This window comes from Desmodus rotundus, chromosome 7 (genome assembly GCF_022682495.2).
Source record: "Desmodus rotundus isolate HL8 chromosome 7, HLdesRot8A.1, whole genome shotgun sequence".
Lineage (NCBI taxonomy): Eukaryota > Metazoa > Chordata > Mammalia > Chiroptera > Phyllostomidae > Desmodus > Desmodus rotundus.
Window position 1 is genome coordinate 76,257,357 of NC_071393.1, and position 20,222 is coordinate 76,277,578.

At 39.2% G+C, this 20,222-nt stretch overlaps 1 protein-coding gene across 5 annotated transcripts in view; it reads right to left on the minus strand.

Moving 5' to 3' along the window:
• Positions 1 to 124: 124 nt before the first annotated feature.
• The window catches only part of TTBK2 (tau tubulin kinase 2), a 137,315-nt gene continuing 117,217 nt past the window's right edge, over positions 125 to 20,222 (minus strand). For 4 of the 5 annotated variants that reach the window (XM_045201300.3, XM_053927760.2, XM_053927762.2 and 1 more), the window contains 4 exons: positions 17,459 to 17,670; positions 14,980 to 15,568; positions 10,511 to 11,784; positions 125 to 8,230 (listed from right to left, as the gene is read on the minus strand). In XM_045201300.3, the coding sequence (XP_045057235.2) occupies positions 7,768 to 8,230; positions 10,511 to 11,784; positions 14,980 to 15,568; positions 17,459 to 17,670 (2,538 nt within the window). In that variant the 3' untranslated portion in view covers positions 125 to 7,767. The remainder of the gene's footprint in view (positions 8,231 to 10,510; positions 11,785 to 14,979; positions 15,569 to 17,458; positions 17,671 to 20,222) is intronic. The other variant, XM_024567420.4, reaches the window with a different exon arrangement.

Here is a 20,222-nt window from a genome sequence, read left to right on the forward strand (position 1 = left end):
TTTGCTCAGACCGCCAGTCGGCAGTCCGGGTCTACGTGCCCGGTGGTCTGCGAAGTGCGTCCTCACCGCTCTGGGTGAGCCCTGGGCCGGGCTGCCCTGCCGGGATTCGGGGACGCGGCAGGAAAGACAGAAGGGCCGGAGACTGGCCAGACGGTAAAGGTGAACAGTTCCGCGGTGAGAGGGCCAGCCTATATTTTCACCGATAAGCACATTTTTTTTCCTAGTAGTGTTTTCTAGATTGACCGTCATCACCCTAAAAAAGTTATGACAAAGTTGGCCTAACCTCATTTGACCTTTTTCAGAGGCTGAGTTTGCAAATCCCCCCTGCCCATGCAGAACCTCTAGGCTTCCCTGTAGTCAGTTGATTGACCATTAAAGACTTGGAGCCAGAGTTCCTGCTGGGAGTCTTTTTATAATCCTCAACCCACAACCCTCGAAGTGCCTCAGGCTCCCCCGCACACAGAATTGCTAGTCTGTACCTTTACGTCCCTTACATGTTGTAATGATGTGTGTACACCAGGTTAATATTTCAACTACTTTGCAACTGAGATGGTAATAGGCACATTCATGACTAGCTTTTGGGAGCTTGAGGTATTTCGTAATTTCTCTTATTTTGAAAACTTGAGAGCCAGCACTTTGGATGTTGCTGCTGAGAAATCACGAAAGGAAAACCAGGGGGGGAAAGACAAATGGCAGCAACACTCTACGCCAAACCAAACCGGGAGACGTGAAGCAGTGCCCATGCGAATGTCTCCTAAGAGTTATAAGTGAAAAGGAGAGGGTGGTGGGGAGCAGGAATCACTCCAGTGCTATGAGGGGCGTTCCCTGCCTAGAAGGAAATACACTTCCAGCCAGAGATAGAATGATGGACTGAAAGGGTGCTTTTAACACTTTCAATTTTATTACATGGGGATCCATCTCATACCCCTGAACCCTGGGTTTTCATCTGCAGGGATACTGATAGTTTGTATTCAGTCCAGCGCTTTTCTAAGCCTTCTAAATGTGGTACTACATTTATATAACACTTTATGCCCTTTGATCTCGGAACTTCGGTGCACTTAATAACGTTATTAAAATTAGAAAAATAGTATTTCCCACCTTTTAAATCCAAGCCATCATACAAACAGAACTAGAGTTGCATGCGGAATGAATATTTTATTACTAGGTTATAAAAATAAAATACAAAATAATTTTAAAACAGAACTTAAAACACTGTACAAAGCTTTAATATGATACAAATGGTAAAATTAAATAAATAATTACACTTCTATGTACAGATGACCTATACAAAAGCACTCCATATTTCTTCCAATACTCTATGTCCTTGGTTGCCTGAGCAAAAATGCATAAAGAGGGCTGCTTGGAGGGGAAAGGGACACAATACCTTTGGAGGCATTTCCAAGAGCAATTTCTCAACACTCTGATTTCATGAAAAGAAGAAGGGAGAAAACTTGAATTATTAAAGTCCTCTATGCTAACTTACTGGTCTTGCTCGACAAGAGTTCTGGTTTGTGGTTCAATTTGATTACACAGCTGCCAATAATTTGTAACTTCCAAGATTAATATCTAATGCAAAACTAGGTATTTTCCCCTTCCTCTTTTTTCCTTAAAGTTGTAAATATGTAAGTAAATGGCCTAATTAAATCGGCACTGGCTATTTTAGGACAGGAGTTGGGAGGGGGACCAGGGGCAGTGTATTAGGGGGGAGAGGTGAGGAGGCTCAAGCCTGGGTCATCAGATCTGTTTTTTTCATCTGGTTCACTGGATCCGATTTCAGAGTCCCAAGTAGCACACTGTTATATTTCCTTTATCTTCCTATCTGTATTTCTGAATGCTTTTCTTCTTAGAGAACTGATTTACCTATCTGGTGTGAATAGTATAAAAATAAAATAGTTTTGAAAAAGTCCCAAGGGCATCCCCCTCTCTGGGGTGCTCCCTAAAATAAATCACATTCAAGCTTTGGTAGCCTTGTTTACTCTTGTAGGTGAGTGAAGAACACCCGGATGGACTCCAGGTATGCTGAGTGCGCTGCACACGGAACTTGAAGGATTTAAACTGTGTGTTACAGGGGGAAAGCATCACACGGCAAGGGTAGTTTATACACAAATGTGGTTTACTCAATGTTTTTAACTGTGTGAGCGAGCACTTCTGTACACAATATGAAGCATTAAACTGAAAAAGAAATAAAATTCCTATCCATCATTAGTGTGTAAAATTATGTCATCACCAAATTCTAGTCACATGGGCTTAAAGTCTGCCTCAGTGTATCTTATTTTCCAGGTCCAGGAACCCAGAACTCTTGGTCCAGGTCATCTGTGAGAGACATCAGCGTCATCAGGGATACACATTATTCCTGTAACTGTCACTTCCAATTAAAGAGGCAGACCCAGTTAAAGTTTCACAGGACAATGAAGGAAATGGCTATACTTCTTTTAAGATCAAGGATCCATCAAAGTCTAAGGAAATATTCAAACCATTACTTAGTAAATGGTACTCCTGGCTACTCAGTGTGTTGAGACTGTGTACAGCCTAAAGGTGATCTTGGTCGTGTCATGTACTGTAATTTTCTGACCCAGATTTGCTTAAAGGGAATAATTAAAATGTCAGAGCTGATAATCACAACTGAGTTAGAAAATGTATTCATGGGTTATGACTTTAATGTCCTCATTGCATGTCAAGCCAGGGAAATGTAAGCATTGAGGTATGCACCATCCAAGTTTCCTTTTACACAAATGGGGATCCTTATCCCACGTCCTGGAGTTAACCTAAGAGCTGAAGGAATTTCCCATATACCTCCTGTCGTTCTTTCTAGCAAGGTTGGCAACAGATTCCTCAGGCTCTCAAGACTATCTGGGTTAAATTTCTCATAATTCTAGAGGGACAGCCAAACTACTAAGAATATCCAATGGTTAGATGTTTCCACACTTCTCCTACATCCTTCCCCCCCCCCATTTTTCTCAAGAGTTTATTTGAGCCATAACTGAGAACAGTTGTTGGGGAGCAAGATCTCAATCAACTGCCCTACTCCCACATCCTTGAAGTCCACAGCAGAGTTCTGTTGGATGAGACAGGGAAGCAGGATGTCCTTACAACCATCTGAGGTTTGCAACGTACTACATCCTTCCATGTGATCTGAGAACCAGAACCACCTTATACCCTTCTCTAAGTTATAGTTTAAGTATGCACCCATGGTTTCTGAACTTGGGTAAATATTGACATGTGAGGACTACCATGCCTTAATCCTATAAGACTTTTTGTATTAAAACATAGATAAGTAACTGCAAATAAACTGTCTACAACCAAACTTCAAAGTTAAACAATGGAGGAGTTGTCAATCATTCTTCCGCCTCAGTAATACAGGAGCTAAAATCTCTCTCCCTTTAGGCAAAGCCTCAACACATCCATGGTAAATGCACATAAGCAGAAACGGACAGATGTTAAGAGAATGAATGTAAACACCTTAATTCCAAAATACATGAGCATGACAGGAGAAATGGTCCCCTAACATATGCCACATTTTGACTGATGTAAAGGAATGAAAAAAGTTTTAAAATGTGAAAACCTTGATCTCCAAGACTAAATCTAGACTTATCTACAAACAAATATATTTTCAAATAGCCAGAGTAAGATGCATTTCCCCCCTAAATTCTGAATTCTTGATCTTGTTTCTCCTAACGCCAGTTCTGTATGTTAGATACACAATGTAGTTCCTAGAACAGAGTCCTCTGTTGTTGGAGAAAAGGCATCTGTTTTTAATTCAAAGCTATTGGGCATAGAAAAACTATTGTTTTAACTATCTGTGTTTGGGTTTACAACACATGCACCAATGTACACTTTTCCCCTATATGTTGAATACAACCATAAAAACATTCGCTAAAAATCTGTGGCTTGGAAGGAATCTCTGATGATTACCAAAGAACCTCAAGTTCCCACTGTGGCTAGGAGTTGCTGAACAGAGAGATACCGCACAACTAGTCCACTGTGTTAGTAAGCAGCTGAAATCTGTTTAGTATTTTAAAGCAAAAAATAAATACAGTGGAGAGTACCAGTGGGTCTCAATTATCATTTTGCTACTTATTTAGGACTTGATTAACTTGGCATCTTTTACTTCACAACATGCAACTTAAAAAACGGTAAATGTAGCTGTGCCACTGTCAGCAAGGCCAGCCTGCACACCAAGAATGCCAGTGCCTGCCTAACACTTACCACTTAAAGATGTTTATAAACTGCTTTAAAGTTAAATTTGATATGATCAATTTTCCTCCCCCCCCACTATGATAAAGTTAAAAGCTGTGCGAAAGATTACTATGTGGAATTTTTTAATCGTCTAACCCATCTGTATGCCCTGGAGATTAGGCAGCACGATTTAGAAAGAACACTACCTGAAGGGGACTAAACTGTCACTGACTCCATCTTCTATTCCACCCAGATAACTCCAGAGATTAGTAAGGGAAGTGACTAGGTAACCAGCCATTTTGTTGTGATAGGAGAAATAATGAGGCGCTTGATTTTTACAAGATAATTTTAATTTCTGCCCCATAATACTTTTAGTGCAGTTTGGCTTGATGTTAATTAATGGCCATGTCCCTCATTCTTAGGTAGAATTTTAAACCAAACTGGTTTAAAATTGGATGATCTATATTTGTCACTGAAGTATGCCATCACTAAAAAAGAGAAGAAGAAGAAAAGAACCAAAAACAACACAACTCGTTCTCTGTATCACACTTTAAAATAAAAAAATAAAAACGAAAATCCTTGTGCCAAAAGTGCTTTACTTAGGGCTGTGAACTTCTCTCTTTAGCCTGAGACATGTAGCATCTAAAAGCACAAACTGCATTTAAAAACCATAAAGTAAATCTCTACAGAGGGTGGAGCAAACGTAGGTTTACAGAGTTTAGTCTTGTATTATTAATTAATTATTAATAATTATTAATTATTGTATTATTTTCCATACGAACAACTGGAGAACTACCCTTGCCCCACCCTGTATAAGACAGTAGTCCTTTAAGTGGATCTCTTGACACGTACGATATAATTAATCTGTGTTCTTTTGAAAGTATCAAGCAGAAAAGTCTTTGGTTAACACTTTTCTCTACATGCAAAATAAAATATTCTTACACAACGAAGCTGTTTCTGGATCTTGAGTTTGTCTACCATTTAGAAAAGAGAGCAACACAGTGGAAAAGTTGGGAGAAAAATGAAAGGAACTAAGAAGAAAGAGAAAAATCATTAACTTGCCTTGTTGCAGTGGCTGTTTTGACTGCTAGCAGAAAACCGCCAGTAAGATACAAAATAACACACACACCACAACTGCAGCCTCACCAGCTTTTGCAGCTGGTTACCACCAACACATTTCTGACTCAAGGGGTCAGGATTTAAAGCTGGCTACTTTTAGCACAATTTAGGTAATACAACAGAAAAAAAGGTAATTTCTTAATTGTAGATTCCTCTCGCCCCACCCCTCAAAAAGTGAGGTTAAAAGAGTAAAGTAAAATGGTAATTTTAAGAGATTTAAAAAAAATCAGTGTATGTTGGACCCATGATTATCACCTGTCTGTCCACTCCCACTCCAACAGCATTATGTGACTGACATGGCAAAGCTTTAACCAGTTGTCACAAGCACATCCTAGTCATTTTTCCCTTATTAAAATCTTTTAAAAATGAAAATTAAGTAACCTATCTTGGCTTGTTAAAGACTACCAACCCTCGCATTATATACAAGGAAGGCAAGAAGAGTCTTAAGTGTCACATGCCAAGAACATATTTTCAGAAAATGAAGATAGGCAAGGCCCAAGTGTATGTGAGGTGCGCAATAAAATTTCACCATCTGGGATCTTGAAATTACAAATGGAGAATGAGAAAGAATGAGTTTATATAAGCATACGTTTCTCTATATATTTATAAATATTTATATAATTTACCATGAAGACATGCAAATAGTGTTACAGCAACTACTATACAATATAATACAGAAGGATTAGTCTTCCAATATTACAGTTGCTTTAGGTAAATAGTAAATATGTCTTATCTGTTGCATTCCTCTGTAGTGCTTGAAACCAGAGAGAAATCCACTCCACACTATGCTACATTTCTTATGGGAGACCAAATACGCCTCAATAGTGTTTTGAGTTTTGTTTGGTTTTTTGTTTTTAAAAACAGCTCAACACAGATAAAGAGAACAAGATAAGTTCAGTGCAGCTTCAGGGCAACTTTGATGCAGCATTAGAATATGTTCACTTGGTGAGAAAATATATATTTTTTCCAATTCATATTAGGTTTGGCAGAAAACACAAGGTCAAAGAGAAAGCACAGATGTTTGCTAGAAGGCAAATTTTAACAGCAAGCAGACCAATTTACCTAACCTTAATAAGGTCTTTACAACACAGAAACACCAGAAAAGAGCCCATTTTCAGAGTCTACTATGATTTAATTTTGCCTGATTCCTGTTAGCAGAGAAATAAGATTAGAACAAATATAATCCTCTTTATAGCTTTATAAATTGAGATTACATGGAAGTCGGGTCAAGAAACCCAAATGTTCAAACTAAAGCACAGGAGAAGCAGGTAATAAAACTTTAAAAGATAAATACTAAAAAAAAAAAAAAAAAAAAGATAAATACTGAACCTAAATTTATTTCCCCAGGTACTCATTCCTTATTGGATAAATGTATAAAATACAAAGTTTGAGGACTGTAAGTCTCAACAACATATCTAATTTCTTTAAATTTTTCTTTCTAAGTCTCTAAAAGCATAAAGTCATATTCCACAGCACTGTACTTCCTTGGTATCATCTTGGAGGTTGACATTAGTAATAGTTGGTACCTAGAAGACCTAGAAGAATTGAGGAAGCAAGGTCTACTCTGATCAGTTTTGCTTCCACACAGAGGAAACTAATGGGGGCGGGGGTGCAGGGTTGAGGAGAGAGAGTTCTAACTTGAAGGGTATTAACCCCCTACTCTGCCCCTCTCTCCCTAAAGTACTAAAGCCTGCAAGCTAGCTCTAGCTCTTAGACTTTTCCTTCCATTACCTAAGTTTCATCAGTTATTTCTCACAAAAATATACTGAGAATATAGCGCTCCAAAGAAATATATTAGGGGACTAAAAAGTTATTGTATTTGAAACTCTCAATATGTGCCACTAAAAGCATATTGGAATGTACTGTTAAAATAAAAGGAGAGAGGCTGGATCAGGTGAGAAATGCTAACTAAAAAATGTGAAATCCAGGGAAAGGGTACTAGGAATGAGGCAGCGTGAAGATGTGAACTCTCGATAAACATACAAGCCAAATACACATATGTCAGCACTGGCTCCCCAGGCACAGACTTCCGACTTACTTAAATATTGGAGCAATTCTAACTCCAAGGTTGGGAAGTTTTGAGCGAAAATATTAACACAGGAAGTTTCACTTTTGCTATATGTTTGAGTTAAGGGGTTACGGCTGAACCCCTTAAAATTCTATTCCACCTCCCACCTTTAACTCTTTTGTTTCAGAGCTAAAATAATGAGAGTTCATTTAATCAATTTCTCCCTTTAAGATTTGCTAGACTGCCCCTTCCTATGCAAAGGCATTGAGTCCTGATCTGCTTGCTGCCTGCCTTAGGTTAATTCTTTATCATATATTTGTCTCCTTATAAATAATTTATCATGTTACTTTCTTTTGCAAGAAAAAATCAACACAGATTTTTTTTAAATAGACAGTACAAGGACACACATGCATCAGATTTGGGAGGAAGATCTTAACCCCTTTCACAGAGATGCAGCCTCGCTCCTATCTGCTGAGTTTACTGGCTGACTTACTCTTCCCTGGGGGGGATTTAGTGCTGGCAGAGTGGTGGTGGAGGCTGCCGGATCCTTTCAGGCCATTCTTGCTGGGTTTGCAATGCTCCTGTTGGCAGGACCTCCTGGAGGAGGAAGATCCCGAGTGGCTGGGAGGTGACTTGCTTCTCCCCAGATGCGGGGATGAACTCCTCTGGTCATGGTGGGGCCGTCCAGCCCTAGATGGTGAGGAACTAGATGTTCGAGGCAAAGAAGAGCTTCGAGGAGAGGCACTGGGACTTCTGCGAGGGACAACTGGACTCTTGGGTGGTGTTTTTGGGTTGTGAGGGGACCCTGGACTCTTGCACTGAGTAGTGCTCCGAGGTTTCTGAGATCCATTTTGAAGAATTTGGGCCAGGCGGGAGAAAAGGTCTGAGTCGGAATTGCTGCTCCCTAGAACTTTGTATCTGCGGAGTCTTAAAAGTACAAAGAATTATTTTAATTATAATTTACTTCAAGTGTGCCTAGAATGTCACAAAGTCAAATCAGGAAACAGGAAACAGAGTTACTTTTTTTACATACCAGTTATATGACCTTGGACAAATTATTTCTCTCTCTTGGCTTTTAATGGGGATACCTATCAAAGTGCAATAACCCAAGTAAAGTGCTTAGGTGGGTGTCTGCCATTCAGAAGCACTTAAACGTTGTTAGTCCCCTTCCTCCTATGGCATGTTTACTCTTCTCATTTTAGTGTTAAATACAGTGTCTCTGGCATGTCAGCACATTTTAAGGCTCCTAGGACAGGAATTCTGCATACATATATGCAAACATTAAACCCCACAATGTAAGTCTTCAACATGAATTATACTCATCAACAACAGGAAATACAGATAAAAGTATATTTCAGCCTCATTTAATGATTAAAAAAAAAAAAGCAGTCACTGCTTTCTCTGGGCCTCAGTTTCAGGCCCAGACAACAGCCTGAGATTCAGGAAAACTGAGTCTGGGCACTGACTGCCCCTCTTTATTGGCAACTCAGAATTCTAAATCTGGAAGACAGTATGCATATGAATAGCAATGTCTTCTTTGCCCTGAACGCCTTTCTGTTGTAGCTCCAAATCCATTAAGTTTAAGAACTTAAACCTCAAACTGCTGACATGCCCCCCCTTACGGAAGGAAGTGGGAGAAGAACCGCCAGTGTGGCATCCGTGCCCCCAGAACGCAAGGCTGTAAATACAGCCATCATCGTTATCATGGGCCGGCAACAAATTACTGATTTTCCTCTGAATTTTCTCTCTTCCTCTGTCCCTACCACCTACTTATTCAGAAAAATGACATGAAACTCATTCAAGTTAAATCTACTCTCATGGATCTTATAGTAAAAATTGAAAAATGGAAAAAATAATTTCTCTGTTCCAGGACCTAAGTGGGAAAGTTGAGCTCCCTCTCTGTTTCTAGATGAGTCCCAAGCTAGTCGGCTCTAATATCTGGCAAAATGCCACAGGCTTGGCTTAGTTACCAAGTGTTAATTTTAGGGGACACATAAAGTGCTAAATAATACATGATAATCAAGATTTGTTTGTTGCAGTTCAAAGTAGCTCAAGCCCCAGGCATGCCAGCTCTAAGAAGCACAGATGCCAAGCAGAAGAAAAAGGGGAATGTGTGAATATTGTTCGTGGAGTCGCCTTTTAAAAGTGTCAGTTAAATGACTGCTGTTTACTCATAACAATTCTTCCTGTGGAAGTATAGTCCCACTGGCACTTTGAATCCAATGTTTAGTTACTACCCTTGAACCTGAAGCCCTAGGGCAAGTCAAAAGTAAAATTTCTTTAGATAGGGGTAAGCAACTTTTGCTGGGTAATGATACAGACGGAATCTCACTTTAATACTTCAGAAATCCTTGTAACAGGGGGAGGCCTATTCTTATATTATCTAGAACAGGCTATGACTTTCATGTGAATGTATTTTGACTTTCACTTTATTTTTGTTCAAAGACAGTCCTTTTCCTTTTCTCCAAGGGTTTAGACCATTCTACTCTGTGCAAGGAATGGTTCCAAGGACAGCACACTTAGCTGGTTCATCACCTCCCGATATTTTCTCTTCTTCTTCAAAATATAATCATTTGATGGTCAACTATACATGAGAATTCAATAAACAAGTATACATTCAGTAAATATTGAAGCAGTAACTTTATTATGTATAGTTGTTATCTATCATCAGACAACTAGGGAAATCTCCTATAGGATTTTTTTGGGGGGAGGGTTTGTTTAATTCATTATAATCAGATAAACAGTAGTGCTACCAGGGTCCAGTCACCAAATGATGGATGCAGTATTCTTCACTAGAATTTGAATGATGACATCTGTTATCACAGGGTTCTGACTAGCCAAAGCTAGAAAATTAGTTAGAATGGACTGGAATATAAGTAACTTTTGTTGCAGACTAATCAGAACTGCAAGAAGCTTTAGATATCACTCCCTTATTTCATCCTCCCAAAACCATGAGGCAAATGCTCAACCCATTCTATAGATAGGGAAACTGAGGTTCACACTGCAAGAAAGTAGGAGCACTAAGAATTAACCTGGATCAATCCGACCCCTTCTACTATACTGTGCTATATAAGGCTTGGGAAAGGCAGGGAAGGAAGTAGACAATCAGAAGCAGGCAACAAAGAAATGAAACCACTGACATATTATAATCAAGCAGACACAGAAACAGTGCTACACACTTTACACAGGGAGAGCATACAGCATTACCTGGCTTCTACTCCAGGCCTCATGGGTGGCTTTCCTGGTGGTGGACGAGGCAAGAACTGAGATGAAGTTGAGCTACTGACTTGATCTGTGTTGACCCATGACACTGGCCTTGGAATTTTGCTCTTTCGGGACTGGGAGATGATGGGTGACAAAAAGCTATCTTCAGCTGACCTGCTCAGCGGGGAGTCTATGGCCAATCTTGTAAAGGGAGTGAAGACTTCCTCTTCAGAAAAGGGAGCAGGAACTGTGACTAGTCTCTCCTCCAGCAATTTATCAGAAGCACTTGAGAGGTCCCCAAGAAAAGACTTGAGTTGCCTTTTTTCCACCAGAAGCTTGACTAGGTCCGGCTGATAAGCTTTCTTTTGGAGGAGCTTTTCTTTTGCAGAGACTGGAGAGGATGATTCAAAAGCTGAGTCTATCTCTTGTGCTAAAACAGGGATTCGGCTGTGTCTAGTTACGAAGGATGACCTAACCACATCCTTCCGGGATGCGGGACAACGTTCACTGTCTGAAACACAATGAAACAGTTCTCTATTTCTAGGGGCAATTTTCTCTTTCTTACCCTCTTGGTGCAAAAAAGTAGAGAGGTCATCTTGATGATCCAGCAAGTCTTCACTCTTAATGTCATCATCCTTAGATATCTTACCTTTTTGCACTGTTGCCACCTGGACAATCTGTCCTTCAACGTGTGGGTCAATGGCTTGTGGAGAAATTTCTGAAGTTCCAACTGCCAGAAGCTTCATTATCTCATGATTTTTGTCTTGATTTGGCACCACACTAAAAGTCTGTGTCTTTGTCATATCAAGAGGTTCAGTAGTAGCTGAGTGATCCCTTTCCACAGTTACCAAGTCTCCCGGGAGACAGGAGATCTCAATATGAGGCTGCCCTTTACTTAACTTCTCATCTTCATTATCTGACCCTAGAAGAATGCTTTTCTCTTCAGTTTCCCTAGGGAGACTCTCAAATTCTCTCCCAGCCAGTCTGTTATGGTCAGGAAGGTCTTTTGGCCCCAGGTCTTGGGATTCATCGCACTCTCCAGTATTGGGGAACACGTCATGACCAATGTGATCTATCTGAGGCCCCAAGTCTGTTCTGCTTCCTCCGCTAGGAGGTTCTCCCTCCGTCGCAGCCAAGCCCGAGTAATTCTCCCTTGGAGAATAAAGTTCCACACTGGGCTCCACGGGCTGAAGGTCCTTCTTCTCTGGCTGCTGACCATAGTGAAAGCTTCCTGACGTCGACTGTGTAGATGCTACAGAAGGTCGAGGAATTGTAATCTGAAGACGGAGAATAAAAAAAAAAGTTAAAACACAATAATGTAGAACATAAATGAAGATGTGGGATTTGAGCTTTAATACCTCAAATTCTAATTTATAAGAGGAACACTGATGTTGGCCAGGTCTAATCATACTTAAAATGAACATTTTTGAACAAGAATGCATGACACGCAAGCACCCCTACTCAGGAACTGTACAGCACAGACCCACTTGAGGTTCGTCCCTGCCCACAAATTCTAGATAGTTTGTTATACAGCAGTAGGTAACAAAGGTGCTATTATTATTTCCCAGTCATATTTATACTATTTTCAAAGGTAATAGTAAAATAAAGTATTGGTTTTCTAAAGAACTACCTACAGCCCAGAGATCATGTGGTATAATCTGCCATAATATTCTGTAAGGATATTTCTATATAACTGTTCAAGTACAACCTTCTCCCTACCCAGAGAGATTACCCATGTCATATAAAACAGGTCACATTCTTCCTCTAGTTACTGCCATTGTGGACCAGAAGTTAGATTTCTTTTGGAAGCAGTTCAAGTTACTTTTTCTTCTTCGTACTTGTTCATTTATGCCAGCTTGGGTTTTGTCTCCATTTGCTAATGAAAACAGAATTTAATATAAGCCAATACTTGGTCTTATTTTACCACATTGATGAGCATCATTTTAGAAATGACTGATAACGGGCCAATTTCATCACCATTTACCCTGGGGGAAAATCCAATTTGTAAAAACCAATTTCTTTTCAATGTAGCAAATTTATCCATCTTTCAAAATATATTTTCTAAAAAATTTATACATGCTATTTGATAATCAGTGATTTCATGTATATGGATAAGAGAAGTCCTAAACAAGGATCACAAATTAGTACTAAGAAATGGAGAATTAGAGAGTGCTGAAGTTCACCCTGGCCAGTATGGCTCACTCTGGTCAAGGTATGTGCCTAGGCTGCAGGTTCAGTGTCCGATGGGGGTGCATCCCCCGTTGGGGCATATGAGAGGCAACTGGTCAATGTTTCTCTCTCACATTGATATTTTTCTCCCTCTCTCTCTCCTTCCCTTCCCCTCTCTCTAAAATCAATAAGCGTGTCCCAGGGTAAGGATTAAAAAAAAAGTGCTGAAGTTCATATCAGGTTAGTTTAATATGCCAACTGTACTTCACCTATTTTATAGTTCCTACATATTTTAAGATATCAGTACATTTTCCCTTCATATCAAAAAAAAAGAAACAAACTTCAGTGGAAAAGATACAGACTAACAAACTATTTCCCATCAGGAGATGTCTTAATTTAAAATACTCATATGGAATGGTAATACAGTTTATCGTATCATCCAGCCTAGAGCATATAACCAGAGCCGCCAGAGATCTGGAGAAACTACTTGGCAGTCCCAATGTGCCTGTGATAACTTAAGGAAGTGGTAACATCTGCTTTGCAAAAATAAACTCGAATTTAAGTCTCAACAAGAGAATCAAGATAAATATATTTTTATACCAAGTCCCCAAAATGAAGGAAGGGGTAAGTTTACTACCTTAGACATAAGTAAAAAAGTAACACAGCTAACATTTCTTTAGAGACTTCAGTTAAAAAACTAATTTTTATTTAAAAATACTTGAAAATGGTCAAACTTATTAAATATATAAATACAAGTCTTTCAACAACTTGATAGAGAAAATGATGCAGATAGTGTAAGAAAACCATGAGAACAATTTTTGTGGACAGGACAGCATTGATGGGAGGGGGCCAAAAATACTAGAAGAAATGAAGCCAAGGCTTTAGAAAGCCTTTTGAGGGGAAGCACATCCAAATGCTATTGGAAAAATACCTGAACAACAGTGAGTGTGTGGCACCTAGAATCAAAGAAAAGCAGCAATTGAATCTGGGACGGTAGAACGAGGGACTGAATGGAAAAGGAAAGGGGGGGTGGAAAAGGGATACAGTGTGATAGGGCCTGCCTCTAGCCCACAGGGTACCTTTGTACAATTTGGTAAAGAACGCTCTTCAAAGAGGAAGTAGCCCTGCACAAAGATGCACAGTTTGGCTCGCAAAATTTGGGCTGGATTTCGGCCCCAACTATTTCCTTGGCTAGGCATTCAGTAAACAACCTGTGTAACTATACAAAGAAGTTTTGGGAAAGGAGGAAAGACCAACTAGCTGATTTAAAAGAAAAGAGGTAGGCATTTATTTTCTTATCTTGTAGTGCAGGTAAATTTGTACAGAGCTATTCACAAAATCAAATTTTGTTACTTCTTCTCACTGTTTTACACCTGCATGAGGAATTGTGTTCTAAGAAAACATTTCAGCCTGGGGAACAATGTTATTTCTGGTGAGCTGAAAGAGAGGGTTGCTAGATGATGATGGAACTTAAGAAAACTTGGTGTTTCTGCCCATGTAAGGACATATGTACCTGCTGGTGCCTAAGATTTATGTACAGTTCCTTACTTTCTCCACATCTGGCTTTTCTGGAGCTCCTGCTACTCACACAATCACAGGGGGCCACACTGCTTTACTGAAAACAACTGTATAACAGGAGTCTCCACAGAGATGCCCAAACTGAGAGTAAACAGTAGTTTCCTCAAAACGTTCCCTTGCGGAAGACCTGTACCACAACTGCCTTCAACTGCTTGTTAAAATGCAGATTCCTGGACTTGCTCTATCCCACACCTACTGAAGCAGAAGTTCTGGAAGTTAGCCTGGGACACTGTACTTTAAACAACGGACAGCAAAGCTGTAAAACTACTGCTTAAGAGAAATGTAAAATATGAGAAATGTCTAAGTAGAGGTTATAAAAGAGAAAGGAAAAAAAAGAAGTAGACTTAGCAATAGTATAAAGTACAACCCATGAATGGTTAAATAAATACCTTCTTCACCAAAAATCTAATGTAGATATTCAAAATATCTAGAATTACAAGCCTTTTAAAAAAATCATATTATATACACACATAGATAGCTCTTGCGACCTAATTATAAATGTTATTCTGAAATTAGGTTATAATGACATTTTGTGTATTGAGTTGGTATCCTGACAGGAAACCTCCAAATTTCATACGGGAAGACTGACTAGTCTAGACCTTACTCCCTATACCCATTTCCTACTTAGGCCTCTGCTGAAGAACCTTAGTTGATCAACTGTTAGTCCTTTCTTAATAACACCTCGAGTGCATAACAGAGATAAACAACAGGAACAAATCTCTTACCGCTGTAAGGGGTCCTTCCGCTTGTGCCTCCATTGGACTTGTGGGTGTTGCTGCAATAAACTGACTAGCTGCTCCAGCCTGGAGTTCTAGCCTGTCTGTGTATTGTTCTAAAGCAGCAGTGGCAGGGCACTCCCCAGAAAGTGCTAAGATCACACCTGAGGTTTCCTTCTTTAAATGAACATTTTCTGCCCAAGGACTCAGCTGGAGCTTTTCATCTTGAGGTGACTCCTCTAGGACTTGAAGTACTTCAGGCTCCTCATCGGAAGGGCTCCCTGTTGTTTTATGGCCTAAAGCCTTATTTGTCCTAAAATCCCGAAGGTCCTGCTCCTTGTCCACAATCACCCATTCTTTGGAATCAACTTCCTGCTTGGAAGAACTCAAGTTAACAGCTATAAATCCATTGCTGCCACCACCATCTGCCTGCTCAGGGGTGTTGGCAGAGGCAGGCTTTGAAGCATCTGGAAGATATTCTTCATCATAGTTCCAAATGTGGTCAGTACGGGCTCCGGCAGGAACACAAGGCTTATGAAGCAGAGCAGGAAGAACAGATTCCTTTCCTGCACTGGAATCTTTCTGCATTTTCTCCAGGCTTAAGAAAACAGAAAAGTTACTCAATTGTCCAAGGGTAATACTTACTGCATACCCTATTAGCTCTATACAGAACTAATATTCACACACAGATCAGAGAAGAAAAATATGCATAAAACATAAGGATAGCTTCACAGCTTGATAATGCTCTTCTCCACTCATCTTAATCCTGTTTTGGAAGATGGAACCCAGGGGAGGAAGATGTCTCTCCTGCTGTGCTGCAGGGCAGGGGAGCAGCCTAACTGGGTTGACATGTATGATTCACTTCCTCTTTGCTTTGTCAATTCAATCACACTGCCCTCTGCTCTCTCTGAGGGACTAAGAACAACTTACTCAAGGGACTTTTGCCTCATCAGAATCCCTACAAAAGGAAGTAAATAAGCTAGTATAAATAAGGAAAATACTTTCTGCAGTTGTGTCTAGAGATGTATGTAACTGTATACTCATTCAGTTACACTCTTCCAGAGGCAGGCTTTGAGGCAGAGAAGGTGCCGTACCTGCTCAACCACACCGAGCCCACTAAGCCCCCGGAACTCCACACATGGCCGCAGGGGGGAAAAGGGAGGTATAAGGGAAGCTTCAGCATATGTTTTCAGTTTTGTTGAATTAAGAGGCAGTTGACATTGACATTGTGTACACAAATTTCTCTGCTGCCTGAGGGGCAGGCAGCATAGCACATTCTTCCTTTCCTTAAGTTTACAACTACATGCTTCAATTCCCTATTCACTCTAGGTTCTAGCTTGAGTTCATTTTCTTGGATTATTTCTGTTTTCAACTCCGTCTTTTCTCTCAGCTCTTCCCTTAGTACGGGCTGTCTCTTAAAAAGCCCCATTCTTTTGTTAGACTAATTCTTTACCAAACTAAGCTTTTATCCCTATTGTACCTTTATATTTATTCCCAATCTTCGCCACAACTCAAAATGTTTAAATACTGCTCCAACCCTAGTCCATCTTTTTGATTATGTTAACACGTAGACACAAGCTTACACCACACAGCTGTGAGATCGAATGATTAACATATGAGGAGAACACACACACGAAGGACTGTTTAAAATGGAAGCCAGACTGAACTAGGCCAGAGCAGCTGAACTGTCTTTGGACCTACAGTGTCAAATACAAGGTCCTTTGCGCCTAATATTACACTGTCAATGGTAGCCACCAGGGATGTACACTGAAGGGTGTGACTATTATTAAAGTCACTCAGGTCTTAATATTACTGAAGCCTTCTATAATTCATAAATACATCCCAAAGTATTTTAAAAGTTTAGTCTGTCTTCTGTTATCAAAATTTAAGGATAACGGCCTCATCACCATGAACTGCAAACAATTATTACTTGTGTATGACTAAGTTCCGCCTTTCCTTCTCTCAAAGTAGATTGTGAGCTCTCTAAAGCTGTCTTTCCTTTCTAGGTAGAACGATAAACTTATTCATGTCTATTTTTCCTATGGCACTTAGTCATAGAAGGCCTTCATTAAAATGAATTGAATTGCCTCTTTCCTGCTTAATGCCTTCTCCAACTCTACACTGCACCTTCTCCATTCCGAATAAAAGCAATCACCTTACAAGCAAATTCACTTCAAAATATTCCTCTGACTTGTATCTAGCATTATGAAGTCACCAGCTCCTACCACTCAACTTCCAGAGCCAAAGGCTATGTTATAGAACTTGTAACAGTATTAGGAAACAATTCACATTAAAAATCAGGATGATAATGAAAAACATAGGTGAAGATGGGAACTTAATCATATCAGTGTTACAAAAATGCAAGAATTTCTTACTTGAAAGACTTTCTTACTTGAAAGACTTTACATATTAGAAATAAATACAAATTTTAAGTAATAATAACAATATCTCAGTAACTTAAAAAAAAAGAGGAAAAACTATTTTATACCAGGTCTCAAGAAACTTGTCAGTATCTGGCTTTGGCTCCAGTGTCAGACGTTTTTCTAGCTCAAAACTGTGGATGGAACGTAACTTTCGCATCAACGGAACATCTCTGTCTGGCTGAGTAATCTCTGAGCGGACACGGATCGGGGAACCGAGGCTTGGGGCATTCGGAATACCATTTGCTTGACCGTGGCTATTCTCCTCTTCGGTAGCAGCCTAGACAAAATATAAAAGAAAACCATGAAAAACATTCCAATTACTATATATGGCAGTAATCATTTGAGTCTTTCAATAAAATATGAGCAAATGATTAGTATGTGTTCTCAGAAAATTGGGATATTTTGGCTAGTTAGGTCATTACACACTTGTTTATTTACTCTTTATTAAGTGAGTTTTATTCATTTATTCTCAGTTTCCGTATTATTTTAGTTTTTATATTTTGGTACAAAGATAAACAGTCTAAAAATGTTTAACAACTTTTGCTTTTCGTATTATGTCTAACTAGAAGCTTCCAGGACCCCATCTACTAAACTAAAACTTGGAAAGGACATTCTCTTTGAGACAAGTGGTTTCCCAAGATGTAGGAGAGGTTGCCAAGCCTCCATATCACCTGCTGCGTTCCCTCTCTAAAAAAACAACAAGCTGTGTGGAGCGGGAGGCTGCTGAGCATGAGGCAGTGCAGCAGGGTGGGACTACCTAGGCACAGATGCCTACGGCAGTGCAATTATCGGGAAAAATTAAGACTTACACCAGTAGTGGGATGCGAGAGGGAAGCTGAGACATCTTTTCTGAGAAAAGACCCTCAAGAAGATGTCCAACTGGTCTTAAAGAAGGGGTACACTTTGGCTACCAGCAGAAGCAAAAGGCAATCTTCTCTAAAGGGAGGTTTCTTCACTCCCCCAATTTAGGTCTACAGAACTCCACCAATTATTAATTAAAGAGTAAAACATTAAAGACAGTCAAACACATGAGAAGCATGCCACCATGACTAAGAGTCAGCAGAAGTGATAATTTTTTAAATATAAAGTTCCCCAAAACTTCAGCTATCAAACTTGCTCAAATACAGAATATAGAACAGCTATGCATAAAATGTTTAAATAAACGAAGGTCATTATCACAAAGATCAACAAAGGATTATCTGGAATTAACTGATAAATTTAATATTAAATACTCAACTAACAAGTTAAACAAATCAGCCATAAGGCCAAAGTTATTAATTAGTACATTAGAAGACAGAGATAAATTACCTAGAATGAAGCACAGCAAGGTGAGAAAAATATGAAAAAAGATATTAAGAGATATGACAGACAGAATAGAGAGGCATAATATATGTTTAATTGGAATCCCAGAAAGAAAGAACAGAAAGAATAAAGAGGTGACAATATTTAGCTAGAGAATGGCTGTGTATCTCCCAGAACTGATAAAAAAATATGAATCAAAGATTCAGAAAACATAAGATATCTTAAGCAGAATAAACAAAAGAAATATATGCCTAGACATATTGTAGTTCAAACGCAGAACACCAAAGACAAGGAGAAAAGCTAAAAAGTGGTTGGGGAAGGAGGATAGGTGGAATGATCCTCAACAAAGAAAAAAATTAGAACAGCAGACTTCTGGTACCAATAGAGGAAGCAAGAGGATGTTGATCAAAAACTCTGAATCTAGCATAAATTATCTTTGAAGAATGAAGCTGAAATAAATACATGCACTGCTAAGTAAAAGTCGAAAGAGTCCTCTGCCAAAAGACCTCAACTAAAAGAACTTCTAAAGGAACTATTTCAGGAAAAAAGATGAGTCCAGGACTTCCAAAAATGTGAGAAAATGGTGAACTTTTTTTTTTTTACAGAATCATGTAAACATTAGTTGTATGAAAAAACAACAACACTAATAATCTGAGTACCTTTTTTTAAAAAGAAGGAATTAAAAAACAGAAGAGAATTAACAGAGATTAAATAGTGACGGGTGAAAGAGAACTAAGTAATTAAGATCTATGCTCAGTGCTGTGTCATTCTCTCTCTCTCTCACACACGACCGTAAGGGCTCAAACTAGAGGGCTTTCTCCCAGTAAGAACAGTTCGCTCCTGCTGCCATAGACAGCACAGCTGACATCCCGAAAATCTGACACTGACTTCCTGACAACTTTTCACTACTTAGTCCTGGATTACCATTAGTGCTTTTTCAACAGCCAGACCACAGTGTACCTTATCACATCTATGCAGAGAATGCTTTTGCAAATGACTCTCATGGCTGAAAGTATGTACTGTTAATTTTTTAAATTATATAGTTTAATAATATAGTATATATTATCCAAAGATGGGCCAAAGTCCTCAGAAGTGATTCAAGATACGTTCTCCATTCATAAAGCATGACTAGCCAACTTTCTATCAATCACATTAATAGGTATGAGCCCAAAGTCTCATTTTATACACCTAAAAACTTAACCTCCTTTGCATCTAAACCTTTATAAAAACATAGGAAGCACCAAACACCAGCTGGTTTCTAATTTGTTGTCTCTCCATACCACTTATCTTCATTTGATCTCCTGTGAAAATGGAAATGATAAGCAACAGTACAATCAGAGAGAAATTTAGGAAAAATCTGCCCACAAATTACTAAAAATTAATCATTTAATTCAGAAATCTGTTCTCTCTCCCATACGTACAGGTGAACCTGCTTGCAATCCTAATGAAGAAAAACGCATGTCATTTGTTCAACATCCACTTTGTCAACTTATAAACAGTTTGTATGATGCGTCCCACTTCCAACTC